This window comes from Sapajus apella, unplaced genomic scaffold, assembly GCF_009761245.1.
Source record: "Sapajus apella isolate SASKATOON/1434 unplaced genomic scaffold, GSC_monkey_1.0 scaffold5, whole genome shotgun sequence".
NCBI lineage: Eukaryota > Metazoa > Chordata > Mammalia > Primates > Cebidae > Sapajus > Sapajus apella.
This window is the reverse complement of record NW_022436945.1, coordinates 38,155,845-38,175,645: the sequence shown is the minus strand read 5'-3', so window position 1 is coordinate 38,175,645 and position 19,801 is coordinate 38,155,845. Positions and strand designations below refer to the sequence as shown.

Below are 19,801 nucleotides of genomic sequence, written 5' to 3'. Positions count from 1 at the left end.
CATCAATAAATCAATGTCCAGCTGGGTGCAGTGGTTCATGTTTGTAATCCCAGCAGTTTCGGAGGCTGAAGTGGGAGGATTGCTTGAGCCCAGAAGTTTGAAGCCAGTCTGGGCAATTTAGTGAGACTTCTTCTCTACAAAAAATTAAACAATTATCTAGGCTTGGTAGCAAGCACCTATAGTCCCAGATACTCTGGAGGCTGAGGTGGGAGGATCACCTGACCCCAAGAGATCAAGGCTGCAGTGAGCAGTAATCACACCACTGCACTTTAGCCTGGGCAACTGAGAGACACACTGTCTCAAAAAAGAAAACAAAATCCTATTTTTAAGCCTTAAAAAGATAGACATTTTTAATTATTTTAACTCCATGATGAAACTTCATTATACTACCCCACATTCTACTTTTTACCAAAATTTAGGGAAAACAATTTGGAGAAATATTTTTATTAAGCAACATAGTTTATAAATTGAGGTAATTTCCCACTGCATAGATACCATGTTTTGTTTTTTTTTAAGTTAAGGTTCTTCATGTGTATTTTCCCACTTTCATTAATCTCTTCTTTCTATCTTACATACTTTTCTTTCTTAGATTTGCCCAGCCAATAACTGATTTTAAATGTTTCATAAAAAGTATTTGGGAGTATTCATATGAAAATGATGGTTGTTTTCATAATTGTGTCCTTCTTTGTAGGATCCAAATCTAAAAAAAAAAAAAAAGTCATTGACATGTAAAAACCATTCAGAAAGGTATGTTCTTATGCAAAATTCCAACCATAAAATAAAATAGCAAATGAATAAATAAAAAGGATTCATGCATATGGGAAAGACAAACTAAAATTTTAACCCCCAAAGTCCCCTTTTCATGGTTATGGATAATTCCAAAAATGCAACTGTTTAAGAATTATTGGCGCCGGGCACGGTGGCTCAAGCCTGTAACCCCAGCGCTTTGGGAGGCCGAGGTGGGTGGATCACGAGGTCAAGAGATCGAGACCATCCTGGTCAACATGGTGAAACCCCATCTCTACTAAAACTACAAAAAATTAGCTGGGCACAGTGGCGCGTGCCTGTAGTCCCAGCTACTCAGGAGGCTGAGGCAAGAGAATTGCTTGAACCCAGAAGGCGGAGGTTGCGGTGAGCCGAGATGGCGCCATTGCACTCCAGCCTGGGTAACAAGAGCGAAATTCCGTCTCCAGAAAAAAAAAAAAAAGAATTATTGGCTAAAATTGCTGAAAAATAAGCCTAGATTCTCTCTCTTGTCTTGCGTTTGAATAATATTCATTTTATAGGCAAAGGAGTCATGAAACCCAAAATGTTATTCATGTTACATTTATACATATAAAAATCTATTTTGGCAGAACTTCTAAATCCTCTACATGTGTTAATGTGCTGCAGATTTACTCTTTACTTTGCACATGAATAACTAGTTAATTATACAGCTCTGGTTGATAGAGCAGAAAAGGTACTAGAAAAAAGCTAAGACTTGTACATATGAGGCTACTTCCTTCCTTTTCTTCATAAGCAACCACAATATCTAACCTCTACAATGTAAGAGACAGGAAATCTGCTTCCTTTGTCATCTTAAAAGGACAATAATAATAAGGAATATAAAGTTTAGCATAACCTTTGATTCTGCTATTTCATATCTAGAGATAGACCCCTAAGGAAGTGATCAAGGATATGCTCAAATAGATAACAAGTCCCTAGAAGACTTTTTACAGTAATAAAATAATAAATATGCAAAAATAACAAAATTGATTAACTATATTTTCGGGCATTCATACAATGAAATGTTACACAATCATTAAAAATATTTTTAAGAAGAATATTATGGAATGAGGTTCATAATATACTATTTGGATCAGATTAGCAAATAGAACGAAAACACACATATACACGCAGATATACATACATATATACATACATGTGTCATAAATTTACAAAGGTGGGATAATTGTGTGATGTATAGATATATACAAGAGTGATGTCAGCAAGATGGCAAAATAGGACTTTCCAGTGCTTGTCCCTGTAGAAACATCCATTTGAACAACTATCCTTATACAAAAATATATTCTCAAGAGCTAAAGATTTCAGATGAGAGAATATATTCACTTGAATGTGTTAGAGAAATAAAAAAAAAGACTCGTTGAAAAGGGTAGGAAGGACAACGTCACGTTACTTTTATTACTCCTCCTCTAACATTAGAAAGTACAGTAAGTAAAGAGATAGGTACTCTATGCACTGGGTAAAAGGAGCGAAGTAAGCACTTAACTTTGCCACAGACCCCAGCACCAGGCCTAGGCCAGTGAACATCGGCATCAGGCTGGCACCAAGCTGGCACCCACAGACCAAGCTTCCAGGCCCACCCAAACACTAGGCCAGCCCCAACAGCCCCAGGCCCTTCAGCCCCAGCAAATTCAGGCTCCAGGCCCACCCAAGGTTCCAGACTGGCACCAGTGCCAGGCCACCCCCAGAAGCTCCAGACTCCAGGCCAGAACACTTAGACCCAGCTTTTAGGCCTGCCCCAGCTCCAGGCCAGCCCTGTGGTCCCTGACTCTAGTGCCCATGGACCTGGCCTCCAGAGCAATACCCACAGACCCAGGCTTCAGGCCTACCCCAGTGTTAGGCTGTTCCCTATGCAACCAGCTCCAGGCCACCCCTCATAACCTCAGGCACCAGGCCAGCATTGTCAGTTCCAGGCTCCAGACTGACGCCTATGAACCCAGGCTCCAGGCCAGTTCCTGCAGCCCCAGGTAACAGAATCTAGTCCTGCACCAGCAACCCCAGAGTACAGGCCCACCATAAGACACTCAGCACTAGGTTCAACATAGGAAGCCCAGGCTGCATGGGCCCAGGTTCCAGGTCTATCTTAATGAAACCAGGCACCAGGCCCATTCGAGCACCAGCATGGCTTCTGCAGACTCAGGCTCAAGGTCTAACCCCACACATATACCCCAGGAATCAGGTTGGTTCTCATTGCCCCAGACTTCAAGTCCAGTCCCTATTGACATAGGCTCCAGGTCCATCCCAATGGACCCCAGCACCAGGCTAGCCCCCATAGACCCAGGCACCAGGCCTATTCACTTGCTGACCCAGGCACCAAGCAAGTCTGCCCAATAACTCTAGCATAAGTCCACCCACGAGCCCAGCTGTATAGTCCACTGAGAATCTTTGGACCAGCTGACTGTAAAGGCTTCCCCTGCCAAAGCCCATCTGTAAAGTCTAGAAGAGGTGTCCACTTTTTTAAATGTACAGATACAAGTGCATGGCCATAAGGATCACAAATAATCAAGGAAACATGATCCCACCAAAGGAACAAATAAAACACAAGTAACTGACTCTAAAGAAATGTAGATGAAAAACTGCCTAATAAAAAATTCAAAATAATCATCTTAAAGAAGATAAGTGAGCTACAAGAGAACACGGACAACTAAACAAAATTTTAAAAAAAAACAGTACATAAACAAAATGAGAAGCTCAATAAAGAGACAGAAATCATAAAAAAGAATGAAACAGAAATTCTAGAGCTAAGGAACATAATAACTAAACTGAAAACTTCAATAAAAAGATTCAACAGCAGACTCAATCAAGCAGAAGAAAGAATCAGAGAGCTCAAAGTCTGATCATTGAAATTACCCAGTCAGAGTCATAGAAAGAAGAAACAATGAAAAAGTGAAAATAGCCTACAGAAAAAATAGGGCATCATCAAGCAAAACAATATACACCTTATAGGTGTTCCAGAAGAAGCAGAGAAAGAAGGAAAAGGGAGAAGAAAGCTTATTTTTAAAAAAGCAGCTGAACACTTTCCAAATTTGGAGAGGAAGATTAACATGCAGATCATGAAGCCCAATGAACCCCCAATATATTAAATATAAAGAGATTGTCACCAAGACACATTATAATCAAATTTTTAAAAATCAAAGACAAAAAATTTTTGCAAGCAGCAAGGGAAAAGCAAAGAGAAAAACATTCAAGAGAACCCCTATAAGACTATTAGCGTGTTTCTCAGTAGAAACCTTGCAAGCCAAAAGAAATTGAGATGATGTATTCAAAGTGGTAAAAGAAAACAACTGCCAACCAAGAATAGTATATAGCAAGGCTGTCCTTCAAGGATGAAGGAGAGATAAGGACTTCCCCAAACAGACAAAAACTGCAGGAGTTCATCATCATTAGATGCACTTTATGAGAAATGCTAATGGGGTTTTTCAAATTGAAATGAAAGGACATTAACAATGTGGATACATATGAAAGTATGAAACTTATCGTAAAGATAATAACATAGTCAAATTCAGAATACTTTAATACTATAATGCTGATGCAGCATCATTTTAAACTCTAGTGTAACAGTTAAAAGACAGAAGTATTCAAAATAACTATAGCTACAAAAATTTGTTAATGGATACATGATATATAAAATATGTGAATTGGGACATCAATAACATAAAATGTAGTGGGAGGAAAAGCTAAATCTCAGAGTTTTTATATGCAGCAGACAAAGTTGTTTTCAGCTTAAAATAAAAGGTTATGGTTTACGTAAGACTCATGTTATCTACAAATAAAAAACCTATAGTAGATACACAGAAGATAAAGAGAAAGCAATCGAAGCATACCACTACCAAAAAAATCATCAAATCATAAGGGAAAGAGGAAGAATAGAATGAAGGAACTATTAAACAGTCAGAAAACAACTATTTAAATGGCAATACTAAGTCCTTAACTAAATTAAATGGATTAAACTCTCTAATCAAAAGACAGAGTGGCTAGGTGGATTTCAAAATATAAGCTATAAGAAATGCTGCCTATAAAAAACTCATTTTACCTTTAAGGACATACATAGACTGAAAGTAAAGGTTTGGAAAGACATTCCATGCAAATGATAACCAAAAAAGACGAGGGATGGCTCTACTTAGACAAAGTAGACTTTAAGTCAAAAACTATCAGAAGAGACAAAGAAGGTTATTATATAATACTAAAGGGCTCAATTCATCAATAGAATGATTATAAATATATGTGCATCCACCATCAGAGCATCTAAATATATTAATAGAACTAAAGGGAGAAACAGACAGCAATACAGTAGCAGTAGGGGACTTCAATACCCCACTTCCAACAATGGATAAGTCATTCAGACTGAGTATCAAAAAGGAAACAGTAGACTTGAACAACACTATAGGCCACATTCACCTAACATAGAGAGTTCCATCCAACAGCAGCAGAATATACATTCTTTTCAAGTGCATATGAAAGAAAAATAAATCTTGGGGCCCCAAAATCACTAAGCTAGAGGGAAAAGTCAAGCTGGGAACTGCTTAGGGCAAACCTGCCTCCCATTCTATTCAGTCATCCCTCTGTTCACTGAGATAAATGCATATCTGATTGCCTCTTTTGGAGATGCTAATCAGAAACTCAAAAGAATGCAACCATTTGTCTCTTATCTACCTATGACCTGAAAGCCTCCACCTTACTGTGTGTCCCGTCTTGGCTTCCAGTTGTCCTGCCTTCCTGGACTGAACCAATGTTCATCTTACATGTGTTGACTGATGTCTCATGTCTCCCTAAAATGTATAAAACCAAGCTGCGCTCTAACTACCTTGAGCACATGTTGTCAGGATCTCCTGAGGCTGTGTCATGTGTGTCCTTAACTTTGGCAAAATAAATTTCCTAAATTGACTGAGACCTGTCTCAGATTTTGGGGGTTCACATGTTCATGGAACATTCTCCAGGACAAATCCTGTTAGGCCACAAAACAAGCCTTAACAAATTCGAGAAAACTGAAATTATTTTAAGTATCCTTTCCAACAACAATAGTTAAATTACAAATCAATAACAGGAATAAACCTGGAAAATTCACAAGTATGTGGAAATTAAACAACACTTTCCTAAACAGCCAATGGATCAAAAAAGAAATCAAAAGGACAATTTTAAATTATGTTAAGACAAGTAAAAATGGAAACACAATGTACCAAAACGTATGGGATGTAGCAAACACAGTTTTAAGAGGAAATTTTTATAGCAAAAACACCTACATTAAGAAAAAATAAAGACATCAAAAAACCTAAATTTATACCTGTGGACGTAGAAAAAGAACAAAGCGCAATGTCAATAAAAGGAAGCAAATAATAAATATCAGAGCAAAAATAATGAAATAGAGAATAGAAAAATAAAAAAGATCAATGAAACTAAGAGTTGGTTTTTGAAAGATAAAATGGACAAACCATTAGCTAGACTTACTAAGAAAAAAAGAGAAAATCAAATTAATAAAATTATACATCAGTGTGAAGATGTTACAACTGATACCACAGAAACACAAAAAATCATAAGTGACTACTATAAGCAATAATATGCAAAAAAAATTGAATAGCCTAAAAGAAAGAAATAGACCAATTCATAGTAACAAGCAATCTACTGAGACTGACTCGTGAAGAAATACAAAATCTGAACAATTCAATAATGCATAAGGAGATTGGATTAGTAATCAAAAACCTCCTCAAAAGCAAAAAGCCCAGACCTAATGGCCTCACTGGTGAATTCTACCAAACATCTAAAGAAAAATTTGGTTGGGTGTGGTGGCTCACATCTGTAATCCCAGCACTTTGGGAGGCCAAGTGGGCGGATCACCTGAGGTCAGGATTTTGAGACCAGCCTGGCCAACATGGCAACACCCCAGGTCTTTACTAAAAGTACAAAAATTAGCTGGACATAGTGGCAGGTGCCTGTGATCCCAGCTACTCGGGAGGCTGAGGCAGGAGAATCGCTTGAACCCAGGAGGCGGAGGTTGCAGTGAGCCAAGATCAGCCATTGCACTCCAGCATGGATGACAAGAATGAGACTCTGTCTCAAAAAAAGAAAAAAGAAAAGAAAAATTAATGCTCATCCTTCTCAAACTCTTTTGTAATGGAAGAGGAGGGAATACTTGCAAATTCAGTTTATGAGGCTATTATTAGCCTGATACCAAAGCCAGACCCGGACACTACAAGAAAATAAAACTATAGGCCAATATTCCTAATGAACACATGTAAAAAATCCTCAACAAAATACCAGCAAACTGAATTTAGTAGTACATTAAAAGAATCATACCCCTGATCAAGGGGGATTTATCCTTGGGATGCAAGGATTGTTAAATATAGCAAGTCAATAAATATGATATAATGTATTAACAGAGTAAAAGACAAAAGCCATATGATCATCTCAACAGATACATAAAAAGCATCTGAAAAATTCAACTTCTTTTCATGATAAAAACTCTCAATGAATTAGGCATAGCAGGAATGGACCTCATCATAACAAAGGCCATATATGACAACCCACAGCTAACATTATAGTCAGTGATGAAAAGTTGAAAGCTTTTTCTCTGGGATCAGGATCAAGGCAAGGATGCCCACTGTCAGCACTTCTATTCAACATAGTACTGAAAGTCCTAGCTAGAGCAATTAAGTAAAAGAAGTAAAATACATCTAAATTGGAAAGAAAAAAATTAAATCGTCCCTATTTGCAGATGACATGATTATATATATATATATATAACCTAAAAACTCCACCCAAAACCTGTTAGAATTAATAAATTCAGTAAATTTGCAGGATACAAAAGCCAGTAGAATTTCAATATACTACCAATGAACTATCCAAAAAAGAAATCAAGAAAACAATCCCATTTATAATAGCATCAAAAAATACTTAGGAATAAATTTAACCAAGGAGGTAAAAGACTGGACACTGCAAACCGTAAAATAATGATAAAAGAAATTGAAGACCATAAATTAATGGAAACATATCTGGTGTTCATGAATTGGAATAATTAATATTGTTAAAAAGTTCATACTACCCAAAGCAATCTGCAGATTCAATGTAATCCTTATCAAAATTCCAATGACATTTTTCACAGGAATAGAAAAATCAATCCTAAAATCTGTGTAAGACCACAAAACACCTCAAATAGCCTAAGCAATCATGAGCAAAAAGAACAAAGCTAGAGGCATCACACTACCAGATTCCAAAATACACTACAATCTTGTAGTAATTAAAACAGCATGATACTGGCATAAAAACAGACATAAAAGCCAATGGAACCCCAAACATACAATGGGGAAAGGACAACCTTTTCAAAAAGCAATGGTTGGGGAACTGGGTATCCACACACAGAAAAATGAAATCAGACTCTTAACCTCATACCATATACAAAAATCAACGCAAAAAAGTTAAAGATTTATGGGCTTCAAACTGTGAAACTACTAGAAGAAAATATCAAGAAAAATCTTTGATATTGGTCTGGACAATGATTTTTTAAATATGATTCCTAAAGCACAGGAAACAATAGCAAAAATAGACAAATGGAATTCTATCAAACTAAAATGCTTCTATATAGCAAAGAAAACAATCAACAGAGTGAAGAAACAACCTATGGAATAAGAGAAAATATTTACAAACCAGTAAATATTTTATCTATGTGCACTTGGCTCTTGTAAAAATTTTTAAAAAGGAAAATAAATTTAAAATATATATATATAGGTTGAGTATTCTTTATCCAAAATCCTTGGGACCAGAAGTATTTCAGATTTTGGATTCATTATTTGGAATATTTGCATTATACTTACTGTTTGAGCATCCCAAACCCAAAAATACAAAATTTGAAATGCCCCAAGCATTTCCTTTGAGCACTGTATCAGTGCTCAAAAAGTTTTGAATTTTGGAGCATTTTGGATTTTGGATTTTTTTACTTGAGACGTTCATCTTATATCTAATAAATGGCTAATATCCAAAATATATAAGAATCTCAAAAAGCTTAATAGCAAGAAAACAAATAAACTGATTTTTTTTTAATGAGTAAAGGACCTGAATAAACATTTCTCAAAAGAAGACATCCAAATGGCCAGCTAGTGTGTGAAGAAATGCTCATCACTAATCAGGGAAATACTAATTGAAAGCACAATGAGATATCACCTCACACCTGTTAAAATGGCTAGTACCAAAAAGGCAAAAGACAACAAATGTTGGCATGAGATGTACAGCAAAAGGAACCCTTGTTCATTGTTGTGGGAATGTAAATTATTATAGCCATTATGAAAAACATTATGAAATTTCCTTTAAAAATAAAAATAGAACTAGCATATGATCCAACAATCCCACTTCTGGATTCCCACAATAAAGAAATTAATGTTGAAGAAATATCTGTACTCCCACATTCACTGCAGCATTTTTCACAATAGCCAAGAAATATAATTAACCTAGGTGTCCACTGACAGATGAATGGATAAAGAGAATGCAGCTATATATATACATACATATGTATGGAATAGTATTCAGCCTGAGAAGAGGAAATCTTGTTATTTGCAGCAACATGGATGTACCTAGAGAACATCATGCTAAGCGAAATAATCCAGGCACAGAAAGACAAATACTTCATAATATCATTTATAAGTGGAACCTGAAAAAATTGAATTTGTGGAAGCAGAGGGTAGCATGGTGGTTGCCAGGGGCTGAGGGGGGTGAGAGTTGAGAAGACGCTGGGGAAAGGACACTGTTTCAATCAGGATGAAAAATTTCAGGAGATCTATTGTAAAGCATTTTGACTGTAGTTAATAATAATGTATAGTATATTTGAAAATTGCTAAGAGAGTAGATCTTAAATATTCTCATCCCAATTTTAAAATGAAGGCTTGCCTTCTACTTCTGCCTTTGTTAATTTCATAATTAAACTGAGTGGGAAAGCAGATCTAGCTCCCTTCACAGTTGGTTTGGATCAATCTGCAGTTGTGGTTAGCCAAAAATATTTTGTTTGGATTTCTCTGCACTCCTGCAATAAGAAGAATAACGACACAAGAAAATCTTTTTCTTTCCTGATTTTCTAGCTTCCATTTAAGAAACCAGCTCAATCAGTACAAGGAGGGAATCTTTCTACTTTACTTCTACTGTTACTACTGCAAATACTAATGTTGCTACTGCAGCTACTGTGAAACAATGAGCATCCGCTATGCACTATTCTAAGAGCTTCATGTGTCATTTGTACCACAAATAACCTTAGGAGGTAGGCACTACTATTTTTCCCATTTTTAGATGAGGAATTTGAGGCTCAGAGAGGTTAAGCAACTGGCTCACAGTTACCCAGCTGTTCACTGGCAAGAGTGAGGATTTGAACCAGAGAGATGACCCAGGACCCAGCCTCTTCCCAGTCACATTACACTTACACAGGGCAAGATCAATACAGGCATTGGAACAAATCGAGACTTGGTGATAACTCACCTCACATTCATCACCTACACTTTGGTACAATTTTTTCTTGTTATAATGAGGAACGAAGAAGAAAAAGAGAATGGAGAAATTTCTTTTTTCCCCCAACAAAATGAGAAATGCCTACTGCTATTAGCTGGTAAAATTGGTAGAAATGTCAAATAATAATAGATATGATATGTTCTGTGTTTGGCTTTATGTGGAAGTTTCCTCTCATTATCCAGTCATGGGGGAGAAAAGAGCACATACTCCAACTCATATGTTTTGCTGCAAACAGATTTCTCTTTTAAAAACAAAACAAGGCCAGGCGCAGTGGCTCATGCCTATAATCCCAGCACTTTGGAGGCCAAGGCAGGTGGATTACCTGAGGTAAGGAGTTCGAGACCAGTCTGGCCAATATGGTGAAACCTTGTCTCTACTAAAAATACAAAAATTAGCCAAGCATCATGGCGTGTGCCTGTAGTCCCAGCTACTCGGGAGACTGAGACAGGAGAATTTCCTGAACCAGGAAGTAGAGGTTGCAGTGAGCCGAGATTGTGCCACTGCACTCCAGCCTAGGTGACAGAGCAAGACTCCATCTCAAAAAATTAAAAAAAAAAAAAACATTATATTTCACATGGCAATGAATTTTTCACATGCAATGTAAATGAATTATCCATGATCCATAGTCTCAATCCTAACTGTACATTAGAATAACCTGGAAAAAAATTTTTAAATCCCAAAACCCAGGTACCACCCCAGGAGGTCCTGAGGAATTAGTCTGGGCTGGGGCCCAGGCAGTGGTATTTTTTTAAAAGCTGTCCAGGTGAATCTAATGTGCAGCCAGAGCTGAGAATCCCAGCAACTCAACAATGCTAACAGGCTTTCTTTCCACTTATTAGCTTCATCACTGACTAGCCATGTGACCCCAGTGAGGTTACTTCACGTTCTTAAGCTTGAGCTTCCTCATCTATTAACAGGGGATAACAAGAGGACCAACCAATAAGAATTAACTGAGATAACACAAAAAGCACATAGAACAGGGTCTGGGACATAGGTGCATTCAAATACTTGCTATCGTGGGGTGGCAGTGATGATGGTGGTGATGACGATAATGATGTGACCTTTTTTAACCTGAGGTTACAACAAATTTCTTGATTCCAGAAAGCAAGCACCAGAATTTCAACCCAAACTGGATTTTATCACCTTTGCCACAGGCTTCCTTACCTGGAATAAACCTCTAGGACAAAATACAATTTCTAGCTCATTTCGAGGTAATATGTAGGTTCCCTAGAGGGATGCCGTTGCCATAACTGGAACTATAACATAAAGGAACTCACCTGGGATTAAAATGAATTTTCTTGGGAACTTCTCTGTGGTCTATAACCACTTTCTGGTTGTCTCTATAATTAGTGGGATCATCAGGGATCCTAAATTTTGCCATCTGAATTTCTGAATCACTCAGTTCAGCATGGGAGATTCTTGCATAACCCAACCTGTAGCAGAAACAGAAATGGTTTGTAAAGGTTTTATTATTATATAGAAATCTAGTGAGATCCAAGTGATAGCACCTTCATTATTAAGCCAGTTTCCCACTTCTAACTCTGCTCTGCATATCACAACTGGAATTAACTGAAATTGTTAATCTAAATATTGACAAAATATTACTTTTATGATATAAATGAATAAGGAATATGTACATAGATTTAATTAAATATTCTTAGCAACCTTACTTTACTTTTTTTATACTAATGAATATGCTATCCATACAAATTGCCTCCCACACAATCATGTTTTGAGTTAATAACAGGAATTCTTCAGAATGACAGGGATGTTTGCCTAAGTTCTTTCTTACCTTTAAAAATCCAAATGCCACATGCATATTTTCAGCCAACTTTCAGGTCTAAAATCAAAGATTTTATATATCTGAAAAAATTCCACATCCTGTTTTGGCCTAGAGCTTTCAATTCAAAGCACTTTATAGACATTATGCAAAGAGTTCTTATTGAGAAGTTCATGTGGAAAACAGGGGGATCCATGAACAACAAAGAATTCATTTTATTTTATTACATTGTGCTCTTCTAGAAGAAAAGAACTAGGTCAGCTTCAGCCATTCATTTATTCAATGCAGCACATATGTGTATATATGGAGTACCTACCACATGCAGGTACCATTCTTGGTGTTGGGGAACAAGTTGTGAATAAAATTAAGTCCTTGCCCTCATGGAGCTTTCATTCTAGTAGGGCAGGACGCATTAAACACATATATATGTTCACAGTCAGTCAGGTGGTGAGAGATAAGTAAGCACTGGGGTGAATGCAGAGTAAGGAGGGCAGGCAGTGATGAGTAGCAGAGGTTGCTATCTTATGGTGGATGGCCAGGGCATACCTCTGCAATAAAGTGACACTAGAGCAAAAAAATCAATGAAGGGAGGGATCACGCCATATAGATACTGGAGGAATGGTGTTTAAGGAAGGGGAACAGCAAATGCAAATATCCTGGGATGGAAATATGCTTGGTGTTTTGGGAGCCAACTCCACCATGACCAGAGTGAAGTGCGTAAGAGGGAACGTGGTAGGAGATGAGATTGGGGCGGGGTGGGGCGCGGTGATGCAAAGCCTTCCACACAGGACGCTGTGAGGACCTCAGGTTTGTTTTTTTTTTTTTTTTTTTTTGAGTGAGATGAGAATTCATCAGGGGGGTCTGAAGCAGATGTCTGTGACAGCTACCAGGTAGAGAATCACCTTTGGGAAAGGGTCAAAGCAGGGAGACAAGTCAGGAGGCCACTGCAATAACTTAGGGAAAAGATAATAGGGGCTTGGACCTGAGTGGTAGGAGACATGCCTGTAAGTCCACACAAAATTGAAACAGAAACCCAGAGCCAGGACTGGCAGAGGCAGCAAGTCTACCCACCGGGAAAGGTAAGCAGAGCTGTAACTGAGCATCCGATGCATCTCTGAGCTGTCAGACAGCTTAATGCATTTGTCTGGGCTCAAGTCCTAAATCTGTGCACTTCTGTGTAATTCTAGGTCACTGTCTTTAGTAAATCTAGGTTACTTATTCCCAAATCTCTAAGATCAAAGTTCTAACCTGTTTCACAGACACTGCCTTCAAAGATACTCCAAAAGACTTGAAGCTGAGGAATCTGACAATCCAAATCTTCCATTAAAACAGAGGCTCTCCCATTGTTGTCCAATAAGTATTTATTAAGCACCTACTACCGACTACGTGTAGGGCACTGAATTTTGTGACTGAAATGAAAGCTTACAAAATTAGTTTTGTGGACAGAAACTGAAAAACACTAGTTCCTAACTTCATCAATATGAGAATTTTTTTAATTACCTTCCTATTTTGTGTTCCCCTCAAAATTCATTTGTTGAAGTTCTAACCCCCAGTGTGGCTGTATTTGGAGATGGGTCTTCTAAGGAAATAATTAAGGTTAAATGAGGTTATAAGGAGTCAGGGGGCTGATCCCACATGAGTAGTGGCTTTATAAGAAGAGACACCAGAGAGCTCACTTCTCTCTCTGCAGGCACCTGCCAAGGAAAGGCCATGTGGGCGCATGGCAAGAAGATACTTAGTTATCTGCAACCCAAGGGGACTGTCCTCACCAGACACCAGCCCTGCTGCCACCTTAATCTTGGTCTTAGAATCTCCAGAACTGCAAGAAAATTAATTTATGTTGTTTAGACCACCCAGTCTATGGCATTTTGTTATGGCACAGGGTATTAAATTTATACATAAATAAATATACATATTATATAGTGTTATATATATATTACGTATATATATATAAACTCTGCCATCCCATTCTCCTAAGAAGAGGTAATAAAGGTTTTAGAGCCCAACAGTGAGCAATTATGGGCACTGGTTACTGTAAATACCATTGTTCCTTGGTGCCCAACATTTTTTACAACTTGAACTTATACCTGTTTCTGCATATATGAAAGCTGTTTTCTAGAATTTATGATATCCTTATTAAAACAATCAGTTTAACAAATATTTAAACAGACACAGTGTTTTCAATCTGAGATATAAAATACTTTACAAAACTCACCCTTCAGCACCTTCTCTTTTACCATAACACTTTGGAAACACCAAATTATAGTCAAGCTATCTGTCCTGCAGCCATCTGGACATGTGATGGGTCTTTTAGAGTTCCTGAGTTAGTGGTGTAACCAGAACCATCTTAACATCTCAAGGGCCTCTTGGCCCACCTCAGTAAGCATATGGCTCCATGGCGTTGTCCAAGAACCAGTCAAGGTCACTGTTTTACTAAGTAATGTCCAAAGTTCTTACTAAGAATCCACAGAGCCTTACAGGATCTGTTCTCTTCCCCACCTGCCCACACAGTCTCCCCTTCCCTCCTCGGCCACCCCTCACCCTACTCTACCCCAACCCTTTCCAGCCCCACTAGCCTTGTTTTTCCTCAAACACATGAAGCACTCCTGCACTGGGGCACTTGTACTAGCTCATCCTTCTACCAGGAAGTATCTTCTCCCAGGTGGCCAAATGATTCCCTCTTTCCAATCTTGGCTGAAATGTCATCTTCTCAGTAAGACCTGCTTAGCTCCCTACTTACAATCCCACCCCACCTCCATATTCTGGAAGTTCCTTCCCCTGCTCAGTTTTTCTCAACACTCTCCTCATCTAGAATAGATCATCCTGCCATTATTTATCATGATTGTTGTCCGCCCTCCCTCCACCAGCACAAGGATCCTTCTCTGGTTTGTTTACAGCTTTGTCCCTGGTGCCTGGCATCTATTTTGCCAGATCAATACTTGTTGAATGGCAGATGGGGTCTAGAGCATGAGAAACTAACAATGTGCTTTCGCTGGACTGTAACTCATAACGGAACAAGCCATAGCTCCACTGGGAGAGGAGCCGACTCCATGATTCTATATCATCCCAGAAGACAACTATTTTCTCTCATAAATGTAGGCCACAGATCTCGGAAGATAAGGTTACTTAAGGAGTGATTCATTAATGCTGGCCCCTATCTTCAGGCACACAATGCAAGACACCTTTGGGTGATGAACTGCTCTATATGAAGAAGAGACTAAGACTCAGAGAAGTCTGTCCTAAGAGCCCACACCAGGGCTCCCCACACTGTCCCCAGGATGACAGAGGCCTCAGGTCAAATACCTCCAGACAGATTCTGTCCTAACAGAAGAGCCCTTGCAAGTTTTAGGGAAGGTCTCCAGTATGCTCCCTTCAGGGAAGAACTTTGTACGTAGAGGAACCTGAGAACCAACCCAGTCTACATTATCTACCCCCACCTGCCATACTCACATCACTTCTCTCACTCTCCTCCGGCCACACTGGCCTCCTTGCTCTTACTCCAAAATATCCAGCATCCTCCTAGCAAACTTTCCCACTTTCTGCTCCCCTGCCTGAGGTGCTCTTCCTCAGGGTATACGCACCTGGGGTCCCTCCTTCCACCTGCAGTACTGCCCAGAAGCCACTCCATCATACCCTACCCACTCTTTGTAACCTACCACAGCCACCCCCAGCACTCCCTGCCTTCTTTACCTGGATTTATTCTTTTTCTTTCAACATTCGTATCTCTACCTGGCATAGTCTATTATTTCTTTTTTTTTTTTTTCCTTTTTTTTTTTTTTGTTGAGACAGAGTCTCGCTCTGTCACCACACTGGAGTGCAGTGGCATGATCTCAGATCTCAGCTCACCACAACCTCCGCCTCCCAGGTTCAAGCAGTTCTCCTGCTTCAGCCTCCTGAGTAGCTGAGACTACAAGCATGCGCCACCACACCCAGCTAATTTTTATATTTTTAGTAGAAACGGGGGTTTCACCATGTTGGCCAGGATGGTCTCGATCTCTTGACCTCATGATCCACCCAAAGTGCTGGGATTACAAGCGTGAGCCACCGCGCCCGGCCATAGCCTATCATTTCTTATCTGCTTATTTTATGCCTCCTTCCACTTCAATGTAAGGTCTATGACAGTCAAGGATTTTGGTTTTTTCCTATTATTTTCCCACTCCCTAGAACAACACCCAGTACATAATGAGGATTTAGTAAATGCTTGTTGAATAAATGAATGATTAGTCCCTCTTTTTTGGTATTAAATTGTTCTTTGCTTTATCAATACAAATACTGCCTTCAAAACTGATTTATACAGTTACATATTTGAATTTTAAAATCTCAGCTGTATTACTTTGGGTCACATATGTATGTATACAGTCAGGTGTCACGTAATGATAAGAATATATTCTAAGAAATGTGTCATAAGGCGGTTTCCTCATTGTGTGATCATAAAGCATACTTACACAAGCCTGGAAGGTATAGCCTACTACACACCTAAGCTATATGATATGGCCTATTGCTCCCAGGCTACGAACCTGTACTGCATGTGACTCTGCTGAATATTACAGACAGCTGTAACACCGTGGTAAGTATTTGTGTATCTAAACATAGAAAGGTACAGTAACTTATGGGACTGCCATTGTAGATACAGTCTGTTGTTGACCAAAAATGTCATTAAGCAGCCTATGAAAATATATGTTCAGATATGTATTATCCAAGTATATCCCATAATACATATGCATGTATATACTTGGGTAATATTTTTATGTGGAATGATATTTTTAAAATATAACTTACCTAGAGATCTCACTACAGTATAATAATGGCTCCAGCAAATTAGTTAACTTACACAGGATTATTGATTAGAAGCTGGCAAGGCTGGAACTCAAGCCCAGGACTTTCTCATCCAATGGTTCACGATGTTTCCACTAAATTATACATTCAAAACTGGTGCCATTCCTCACATGTGTTGACAGCTACATACTCACCGTGCTTAATAGCCCACACAGTGTCCTCTTATATAATTAAACTTAATTTGCTTAGCTATTTCTACCTTTGTAAATCATGAGACTATGCCTTGAAAAAGATGTTAAATTGTATAGTCACATCAATGTTTATAAAAAGCAACACAAAGTAATTGCTTCCATAAAGTTGTTTTTCCTTCTCAGATAGACCCAGAAGGTCACAGTAATAACAGATTTAAAAAACAACAACAACAAAAAATTAAACCCCTGTGCTCACCTGATCAGCCCTCGATACATAATGTATTCACACCATCTGTCATGATCAGTGCTGTCGATATCCTAATAAAGAACAGAGAGGAGAATGTTTAAAGCATAAAAAACAAAGCCCTATTCCGCATTGCCAAAGAATGTGTGAGCTACATGATAAATATCCCTTTGTACATGCTGTTTTCTCTTCCTGGTTCCTACTGATCTTTTTCAGTCCAAATTATTTGCTCATTCTACATATATGTATTGAGCACCTACTATGTGCCCATCTAGCTCCTGTACTACATGCTGGGCAAACAAAGAGGAAGAAGGTCTGGAGAGTGACTCAGGTAAATCAGCCATTATAAACTAGCCCCTGGCTCCCAGCAGCTTTCCAACTCTCTCATCCCCAGCGGCACTGACCGCACCCTCATCGGTCATCCTCTGCAGTACTTGACGCACACTAGCTACACCATGGTGTCAGGTATCTCTTTTTATGTCTCCACCCTCCCACTCCTGCACAGAGGGACTCTTAATCACTTTTGGTCGCCTGGCACTCAGCATGAAGCCTGGCGTTGAGCAGGTGCTCAATCTGTGTTTGTTAAATTGAATCATGGAAATAAGAACATTTTGAGAGCAATCATGAGTCTTTTTGATGTCGAGAGCTTGGGACAGGCTTATTTTTCATCAAAGAAAGCCAACAGAAACATATTCTTTTCTATCACGTGTTGAGAAAACTATAAATATGAAGCTTTTATTCTGAAGAAAGAAATCTTCATTTTTTTCTTTTTAAATATCTTATAAATTAAAAATATACATGACTTTTTATCATTTTTTTATTTTACTATGAACATTTAATTAAAAACACATTTTAAAATCACTAAAAAAATACATCACAGTTTATTACATAATTCTTTATTTTTTTCTTAAGTGTAGTGGTAGACACATGGAGGTGTATTAACTAACCCTTACTGTTGTTTATAGTACACACATGCATATACCCTTTGTATACATACAAAATTAAAATAAATTTTTAGGATTAAATTTAAAATGTTAATGATGAAGGAAATAAAGAAGGACTGTTCTGGTTTGTCTTGGGAAAATATAAAACTTTAGCTGTAGCACTGGGAATAATAAACTATAAATCTATTTAACTATCATTTTATTTATTAGATTTTTTTTAAAGATGCTGTAAAATTTTAAGACTGCAGAATTTAAATACTCATTTCTTAAAGAGAAAAATCTGTTCATCCAAGCATTAATGATTAAAACTCTTCTCCACATTAATAAACTTCCTTCTAGAGAAAGCAATATCAGAATCCACTGCCAATCTTGACACAGCTTTTGACCATGACAGTGGAAACCAAGAGAGGATTAAATGAAAATCAAATCAAATTTTTCTCCCTCAATGCCATGTACATTTCACACACACACACACACACACACACACACACACACACGTGCACATTCACGCCCACAATGTAAGTATGCCCTTATTAGGATGCAATTTCCCCTTAGACTGGCCAAATTTCATCTTGTCTAATATTCCTTTGAGCTTTGTAGACCATGTACTCACACATTTCTCTTATTTGATTTTCTGCAGACAGCCAGACACACATAATGTATGTCATGTAAGTGTGAGGGCTTTGCAGATGCTATCTTCTATTTCATCCTCAAACAATCCTGTGATCCCACAGATTTTGCTCTCACCACTTTGCAGATGTGGAATTTGAGGCCCAGAAAGGCTAAGTAACTTGCCCCAAGGTCACACAGCTGGTAAATGCAGTTAGTAAATAATGAGAGACCATGTGACAAGAGAGACATTCAGCTCCAGAGCCCAGATGCATGTGTGAGCCTATCTTAGACCCTCCTGCCATAGGTAAGCCATCAGCTGATTGCACAGGAGAACTCAGGCAAGAACAGAAAACCACCCAGCCAACCCATGGAATCATGGGAAGATTCCGTTGTTACTGTTTTAAGCCACTATGTTTTGAGGTGGGTTGCTACACAGTGATAAACAACTGACACAGTCTCTGTGATTGCACACTTTCCGGGTTTCCTTTTCCTCTCCTGCACTCCCCTTACTCCCTTTCCTGAAATCGTCTGCCTTCTCTTCTTTCACCTACATCCCCATGATAACCACATTCAATGTGGCTTCATCAGGGCTTTCTTGGGTTTTCCTTTTGCACTTCTCTAATTCAGCAAGCAGTATCACCCACTTCCATGGCTCAACGCTTCCGTACACGGTGGCCACTCCTTAACCCATAAGTCTAGTTCTCACTGCCCTTCTGGATTTCAAATCCATATACGCACCTGCCTATTGGAGATCTCCATTAATGTCCCACAGACGTCTCAAACTCAGCCCAAAGCTGAACTCATCTTCTTTATAAAACTTTTCTTCCTTTTGTACCATGATAACCACATTCAGTGTGGCTTCATCAGGGCTTTCTTGGGTCTTCCTTTTGCACTTCTCTAATTCAGCAAGCAGTATCACCCACTTCCATGGCTCAACACTTCCCTACACGGTGGCCACTCCTTAACCCATAAGTCTAGTTCTCACTGCCCT

At 38.6% G+C, this 19,801-nt stretch overlaps 1 protein-coding gene across 1 annotated transcript in view; it reads right to left on the bottom strand.

The window, feature by feature from the left end:
* Positions 1–428: 428 nt before the first annotated feature.
* Positions 429–19,801, bottom strand: part of CWH43 (cell wall biogenesis 43 C-terminal homolog) — a 61,022-nt gene continuing 41,649 nt past the window's right edge. The window contains exons 14-16 of the mRNA XM_032274150.1: positions 17,267–17,328; positions 11,541–11,696; positions 429–700 (exon numbers count right to left, since the gene is read on the bottom strand). Coding sequence (XP_032130041.1) covers positions 622–700; positions 11,541–11,696; positions 17,267–17,328 — 297 coding nt within the window. The 3' untranslated portion in view covers positions 429–621. The remainder of the gene's footprint in view (positions 701–11,540; positions 11,697–17,266; positions 17,329–19,801) is intronic.